General features: G+C 51.4%; 1 protein-coding gene across 1 annotated transcript; it reads right to left on the bottom strand.

Moving 5' to 3' along the window:
• Positions 1-496: 496 nt before the first annotated feature.
• On the bottom strand, positions 497-7,795 carry CRYGS (crystallin gamma S; the record flags this gene model as incomplete). Its single annotated transcript, XM_084211959.1, has 3 exons — positions 497-769; positions 2,924-3,166; positions 7,775-7,795. 3 exons carry the CDS (start codon positions 7,793-7,795, stop codon positions 497-499), a joined length of 537 nt encoding a protein of 178 aa, XP_084068085.1.
• Between the last annotated feature and the right edge of the window lie 565 nt (positions 7,796-8,360).

Genomic DNA, 8,360 nt, shown 5'->3' with positions numbered 1-8,360 from the left:
CCTGCTCAGGGTGTCCAGGAGGACACATGGCAGCGACAAAAACCTCATCCCTTCTCCCAAACCACCATGGAGCAACAACAGAGCAGGCAGGGACTCCACAGGGACGTGACAGACCGAGCCACCCACAGCCACCATCGACAACTGGAACCCAGGGATGTGTGGTGCCACTGCTCCACCCGCATGGCCAAACACTGGAGCACAAACTCCAGCTTGGGGATGGCTTTTTCCTAAAGGAACGGTGGGACAGAGGGCAGGGGATGGGGAAGGGGGTGACAATCAGGAAGGGAAGGCTCTGCTCCACCCCAGCTCCCCCGGGATCAGAAGGGCAGGGGATGGGGAAGGGGGTGACAATCATGCAGGGAAGGCTGCGCTCCACCCCAGCTCCCCCGAGGCAGGACACGTCGCACGCAAATCCCGGGAATAAGGAGGACAAGGCGGAGCTGAGCGACTCAGTTGCTTTATTGGGGGGGGTGTGGCAGCCCTCCACGGGGCTGGCTCACTCGGAGATGCTGCGGAAGGACTGGACGGCGGGGCTGGCCGCGCCCCACTCCACGGGCTTGCGGTACTCCCCCTTGGGCAGCACGTACTGCCGACCCCGGTAGTTGGGATGCTCGTAGAACACCCAGACGCCCTCCAGCACCCTGCAGGCGTGCACCTCACGCATGTGCCACTCCTCCATGATGGAGGGGCAGTCTTCGGTGGCTTCGAACATCTGCCCGCCAAAATCTCCCTTCTCAAACACCTGGATGTGGCCTCGGCCTCCACTTGGCTAGAAAAGAAAAAAAGGAGGGGGGGGGGAGAGAGAAAATTATAGAGTCATGGAAAGGTTTGGGTTGGAAGGAATTTAAAGATTATCCAGTTCTACCTCCCTGCCGTGGGCAGGGTCACCTCCCACTACCCCAGGCTCCTCCAAGCCCCCTCCACCCTGGCCTTGGACACTTCAGGGGTGGGGCAGCCACAGCTGCTCTGGGTGACTCCATTGGCAACCTGAACATCGGATGGAGGCACTGACACATTCCAGCTCTGACGTGGGGGCAGAATATGGGCACAGCCAGACTCAAATCAGGTACCTGCCACCCCCAGCACACCAAGACAGGGCTGAAATCTCATCTCAGCCTCCAAAAGCACAGGGAGAAGCAGCTAGGGTAAATTTTAACATGCAGAACCGGGATAAGCTTGAGTCAGCGGTGCCAGTCTCGCTATCCCGGGCAGCCTTGAACCCTTCTGTGCCCCTTGTGAGCATCAGAGAGCCAGACCCCCTCCAGTCCCCTCTCCTCCGGGCGCAGAGCAGTTTAATGAGCTGCTGGCGCCGGCGGGGCCGTGTTGCTGCGGAGGCAGCTCTGGTTCCCACCGGGATTGGAAGCGCTCCTTGCCCCAAGGCACCGCGGCAGCGCCTAATCTGCAGCTGCCCCGACACCTCTTCCCCCGCCTCCCCAGCCCTCCCCAGCCGAGCTCTGCGGGGTCTCGGGGTCTCCCCAGGGCAGGGGAAAGCCAGGACCAGGTGGATATGCAGGATAAGGCTCCCACATTTCATCCTGGTGGAGGAAGCTGTGCTGCTCTTACGTCTCACACGTGTTTTGACTCCGTGTCTTAACCCAGATCAGTGCTCTGAACGGGCTGGAAACTCTCCTTGCCCCATGAAAAGGGATTTAGACCCAGCTCAAAGCCAGAACAGGCTCAGAGGGGCGTTGGACTCCCAGGCAGAAAAGCAGAACCCGTTCTCAGTTGTGAGATCTGCTCCATGCAGTGGGAATTCACGGCCTTGCTCCAAGTCAGCAACCCAGGGATCACCAGAGTCTGCCCCACTACTGGAGATCCTCAGCAGCAGCAGCACCAATCCACACTTCACCCACAATTCTGGTTTTAAAGGATGCTCCTCCCCACAGGCTTCCCAAAAGGATCATTCCCTCTGTTCCTTTCTCCCATCATCAATTAGGAGGGGATTAGCACTCCTCCTGTGCTCTCCTCACACCAGGAGGCACCAGGCTGCTCCAAGCAGGGCTCCAGGAACCCCTCCTGTTTCTGGGCACTCCAGGGCTGCTCCTGGGCTTGGCTGTCCGCACCCAGAGGGGTTTGGTGACACAGATTTAGTTCCCTGTATCAGAAGGGAGTCCTGGCTTGCTGGAGAGAAAACTTCCCCTCATTTCAAATGTTCCTGCAAAACCTACATTCAGCTGTTACAGGCCTTGAGTCTGTTTGGGTCAGTTGGTTACACGTTAGGGAAAAGGCGAGAGGCAAACTCTGGAGCAACCTGCCTGGACACTAAAATCCCTAAAGGAACATGCTGATGAAACTACCTATGGAAACTCACCCACACTCAAAGGGACCTGTGTCATGGACATATTTTATGAGAAATCCTTTTGCTAGGATTTTTTCTCCTGAGAAGCTGAGAGGCCTTAGAAACTAAATGTAAACAATTTTCTGCTGCTGTGGAATGCAACAGGTGCAGCTTTGATTGGTCTCATGTGGTTGTTTTTAATTAATGGCCAGTCACAGTCCAGCTGTCTCAGACTGTCTCTGGTCAGTCACAAGATTTTATTATTATTCCTTTTTTTTCCTTTCAAGCCTTCTGCTGAAATCCTTTCTTCTATTCTTTTAGTATAGTTTTAATATTATATATATTAAATAAAATAATAAATCAGCCTTCTGAAACACGGAGTCAAGATTCTCATCCCTTCCCTCATCCTGGGACCCCTGTGAACACCCCCACAGATCTGCCTTTTCCCACTGCAATCCAGACTGGGAGCCATTCACCTTCTCCCCACACCAAACACCTTGTACTCCCTACAGCAGCACGGTGGGAGCAAACCCCTGCAGCCCCCCCTCTGTGGCTCCCCAGGGAGATGAACCCCACATTCCCCCGTGTGAAACCCTCCCTCCATGGGATAAATGGCAGCATCCCCTGGCAAGGGGTGACACCTACGATCTGGATGTACTTGCAGGAGCCCAGGCGGTCGTTGAGGCCCATCCAGTGGTGGTAGTCGGGGTACTCGCCGTGGGTCAGCACGTACATGTTCCCAGCGTAGTTGGGTCTCTCGTAGGCCACCCAGGTGCCTCCATCCACACGGATGGAGTTGCAGCGGCTCAGGTAGGTGTGGAAATCGGGGCAGTCGCTGTCGCACTCGTAGTAACGGCCCAGGAAGTTCTTGTCTTCATAGAAGGTGACCTGAAACGAGCAGAGGGGGCAGAGAGGGGAGGTTCCTCATCCAGCACAGCTCCATATTCCAGCCACGTCATGGCAGGAAATATCTGAAAGCAGAGCCCTCAAGTGTGGCATTCATGTCCTCTGAAAAATCCCTTCACCCAGGATTTTTCTCCTGGGAAGCTGAGAATCCTCAGAAAAAAAGGAAAACAATTCTTATCTCATTTGAGTCTCCTGTGTTTTACTTGTCTAGAATGTGTTTGGAGATTGTTTACCCACAGGTGATTGTTTCATTGGATTCTGGTGAGTTGTTTTCACTCTTTGGCCAATCAGGGCCAAGCTGTGTTGAGACTCTGGAGAGAGTCACCAGTTTTCATTATTATCTTTTTAGCATTCAGTAAGTATCCTTTCTGTATTCTTTAGTATAGTTTAGTTTAGTATTCTTCAATATGATATAGTATCATAACATAATAAATTCGCCTTCTGAAAACATGGAGTCAGATTCATCATTCCTCCCCTCATTGGGGCACCCCACAAATACAACACCTGAGATATCAGAAATCATCAAGCCCAGCCTTGGAACGGGACCAACTGCAGTCAGTCAGACTAATTCACCTGTCTGGCTCCAATGCCTCCAGCTGCCACCAATGTTCTGCCCTTCCCAGACCTTTGTTCTGTCCCGGTCCAACAACACTCCCACAGAGAAGTCCCTGTCCTTTTGCCAGCAAAACACCATCAAAGCAATTCCCTCCCGCCTTCCCTAGATCAGGAGTTACTGAATTATGGCTGGAGAGCTGTGAAAAGTCAATGGAATGTACAAAGCAGGTTTCTGGGGACATGGGTGGGTCTGGAAGCACTGGGTTAGTAGTTGACTTAATGCCTTTAGAGGGTTTTTTCAGCCTTAACAATTCTATTATTTCCTTTATACTGACCTACCAAGTGTTTGCAGCAAGTTCTTTACTGATGAGAGGGTGGAGAAGTCTCTTTCCTCCCAGCTCATGTCTTCCAGCCCATCCTTGTGCCCACTTGAACAACCCAAAACTTCCTTTCTCAAAACTCACTGCCCAAAGCTGGACATCACACAAGCTTTGCCCTTGCCAGGAGAAACTAAGGGAGCACTCCATGTTCATGGTGGGGAGCAGTTTTATGGATATCCAAGGATTGTATTTGCAGTTGGCTCGTTCTGCTTTGCTTGCTGCAAATCCACAAAACCTCTCACAAATTCACAATCCATCCCCACATTTCTTTCCCAAGAGCTGCTCTATAGCCAGGCTGCTGACCCCAAAGCACTTTATCCTTGATCACAACCTGGCTTGAGATGATCTTGGGAGCTGATGAGCAAATCCCATTCCTCCCACACAAGGCATCACCCACCCAGCCAACCCTGGAGAGGAGACCCAGTTTTCCTCACAAATCCCTTCATTAAAATATTACCAAGCCCTAGACCAGACCAGTCCTTTCTCCAGCCCCGTTTTTAGATCCTCCCAGGTGACAATTACCCATCAAACATTGCTCTTTCCAAGAGGATTCCCAAGCCATCACGTCTATCTTGACTACATCCCTTGCTTGCTCACGACACCAGATGGTCTAGAGAGATTCTTTCTGGCCACACCCAACATGCAGTGGTCCACAATCAATTTTTCCCTTTTTTTTTTTTCCCATAGTTTGAGTATTAAGACACACTCCCACCTGCAGTACTTCACCTACAGCGCTTTGGCTACTGGTATTGATATAACCTCCCTGTTCTTAAAAAAATCATTCTTTGTCAATGTTTCAACACAAATCCAGGACAACTCTCTCACTTTTTATTTTTAATCATTTGTTTTGTGCTAAAAATTAAATTAGCCAGAGTTTTCCTGGAGCTGGTTGGTCAGCGTGCCCCACCAGCCTGACCAAGGGGTCTGGGGAGTCAGACTGGTCGTGCCAGAGGATTCCTGCTCTTGATTTTGTGGCCTGTTACTGGACATTTATTAGGATAATTCTGTTTTCCTCTTAATTTCAAGGACTGATTTGCCATCACAAAGCAGTTGGTGCACACAAAACACCCTGAGCAAGCTCTTCCCACCTTCAGTGGAGAGCTGGGAATCACTCTGACCTTTCCAGCAGTGAATAAAGGCTGTGAAAGGAGAGCACTGAAATGCCCAGCTCCTGTTTTCCCACTCTTGGGCAGTTCCCCATACTGGCCAGGTCTTCCTGGCCACACCCCACTGCCTTTTCCAGATCCTGCTTTTGGATCATTGTCCCTAAAGGTATCACCCAAAAAATGACCCAAAGACAATCCTGAAAGCTCAGCTCGCTGGGTTTGGCAGTCATGCATCACCAGTCACCCTCTTCTCAAAGCCACTGGTCAAGGAAGCCACAGCACCCCTGGAAAACCCTCTGCAGGGATTCATTTACTCCCAGTGTAGCATTATCCTCTGCTGGGCTGGCTGATCCCTCTCTCTAATATCTGTCCCCAAGCTCTGATCCTGTCCCACTCCTGTCCAACATGGTTGATGATGATGAACTCTGCCCAATGTGGACCTACTTTAAACTGGAAGAGTTCAAGGCCAGGCTGGACAGGGCTTGCAGCAACCTGAGGTAGTGGAAGGTGTCCCTGCCCAAGGAAGGGGGTGGAATTGGATGGGCTTTAAGGTCCTTTCCAACTCAAACTATTGTGGGATTCAGTGATGTTCCTTCCCCACCCAGCCTAACAAAACCAAACTGGAGCCTGATGTTTCCAGGGGGGATTTCCCCTGTATTTATAAAATCACAAAGACAAAGAAATCCAAAGGCACATTAAGCATATGGCTGCTCCTACAGAACTGTGTCCAACCTAAGTCCTGCTCCTTGGTTTAATTTCAGAATTTAAGGGATCCTCCCCACCTGTTCTCGAGCACAGCCCTTCAGACACACCCTCCTTTCAGACCTTTCCTTCCCAGCTTTCCTGCATGGATTCAGGCACCAACAGAGCAGGTTGATGTTTCACCCACAGAATAATTACAGGCGAATTACAGATTCCAATTCCAGATTTGCAGTTTTATTTCTGTCCCCTCTCACTTGCAGGGAAATCACTTTCCTTCAGCCAAACCCTGCAGGAGCTCTGCTCCCAGCACTCTCCTGTTAACCTCTCTGTGCCCAAACCTTGCCTTTTGGAGGTTACCAGGCACATACCACATTTGCCAGAGCAGATCTTCCTTGCAGGAATGTAAAACACTCACTTTGGTCACGTCACCTGAATTATCACTTATTTCTTTTCAACAGTAGCTTAGCTAGAAGGAAACTCACAAAAAATATCGAGTAGTGCCTCCTCTGTCAGCAGTGATCCCTTTCCAGGGCAAATGACTCACCAGGGTTGTGAGAAATGGTGTTTAATTCCCTATTTTGCCCTTTTCTTCTCCCTGGAATGTGCTAAATGAGAGCACAGCACAGAGAACTAGGAGGTAAATCCTTCTGGCCATCTTGCTGCCCCCCAGCAGTACATAGTCCATTAATTCCCCATGGTACACTCCGAGGGGACACAGCTTTCGGCAGGGGAAAGGCAGAATGTGCTCAAGGCTTTCCAAGCTGACAGGACACTTAAGGATGGAGCAGTTGCAGTTCCCCAGCACCTTTTTTAGGTTTAGGTACAGCAAGTTTGCACCTTGGGATCCGGGAGCCACCAGCACTCCCTCCTCAGCTTCCCAGCCCAACAGCCCAAGCCCTGAGAGCCACAGAGCTGAAGGACACAGAAAAGCCAGGACCAGATCTCCCACAGCATTGCCCAGTGCCTCCAAACCCACTGTGCTTCCAAAGCCCCTTGGGTCTCACAGCCTCCACAGGCTGAAAGGAATCCAGCCCAAAAGCTAAACTCAGATGAAGCTCTTCCTGCAGCCTCCTAACAGTGTTTGGCATTCCACAGGGGACACTGGCCCAAGTCCTCGCCCTCCTTTCCTTTCCCAGCTGTTTATCCCTGCCCAGTCCCAGACCCAGCACAAGCTCTGTAGGATCAGCCAGCTCAGCTCTGCTAAACCCAAGCCTGAGGTGCTGGATCCCCACCTGAGATGTCAGTCCAGCTGAAGCTGAGCTTCCCAACCTACCTCCTTCTGTGATTTCAGTTCATCCCTGCCGATTGCACCGAGTCCCAAGGCCGGTGTGCATCCCTCAGGGAACACTATTCCCTTCCGTTCCACGGCCAACCATGGAGCCTTTCTGTCCCAGCACACCCTCTGCTCCACCATGGAAAAGGGATGTGGCAGCTCTGCTGGTGCTGGCAGTCAGGCTCTCTCCAAGGGAGCCTTCCATGAGACCCCGCTCTGCGAGCGCAGTGATTCCCGGCTGGCACAGCCCCTCCACCCCCAGTTCCCAAGGCATCAGACCCTGCTGATTTAGAACCACTTCAAAATGCCTCTCACCAGTCACTGCGCTTGACTCCATCCTCTGGCAGAGCCACACCTAGAGGAACCAGCCAAAATCTGGGAAAATACTTGGGAGGGCTCAGCTCCAGCTTCCCTCCATGTTAGGTGGGATTTCAAGCATCTCCCCCTGCCCACACGCTGACAGAGGGGGAAGCTGTCAGCAGAACAAAAAAAACCAAAGTTTCTCCACAATTCATCCCTGCGAAATTCTGCAGTTTTAGCCAAAATCATGAATACACACTGCAAAAAAACTTACCTTGGTTCCAGCTCTGGACATTTTCCGTTCCAGCCAAGCTCCCCTGTGCCGGAGGAACGTCAGCAGCTGTTACAAACAGCCAGGATCTGAGGTGCCCTTTTTATAACGGGCTTGTTTTAAACCAGACAGCCGCTTTGTCATGAGAATAGGATCCAAAAATTGAGTCAGTGATTCTGAGGCTATAGCCGATTTCCAGAAAAGCAAACAGGATTATGGAATAAAGGAAGGCTTCGCCATCCTCCCTTTGTTACCATTTGCTGAGTCAGAACACCAAAACTCTGCCAAATGCACTCAAAACACGCAGTCCCCTGCCAAGGACGGGTGGTAATTGGCTGCTCCCTCCCTTCCAAGCTTGTTAAACAAGAAGGAATCCTCGTTGGCTCTTAGAGACCCACCCCATTTGTAAGGAGGGCACATGGTATTCATCAGGGAATGTTCTGGTGCAGTGAAGGATGCAGTTAAGGAATGACAAACAAGTGCTCAGAGCAGACACCAGAGGATTGCAAAGACCAGCTCTGCACTGAAAGCTCTCAATGGAGACATCTATGCAGCAAAGAGGCTGCAGATTTTCCTGGGACACCCTCAG

The sequence above is a fragment of the Fringilla coelebs genome (genome assembly GCF_963513975.1).
Source record: "Fringilla coelebs genome assembly, chromosome: 10".
Lineage (NCBI taxonomy): Eukaryota > Metazoa > Chordata > Aves > Passeriformes > Fringillidae > Fringilla > Fringilla coelebs.
The sequence above is the reverse complement of the archived record's forward strand: the minus strand, read 5'-3'. Positions and strand labels throughout refer to the sequence as shown.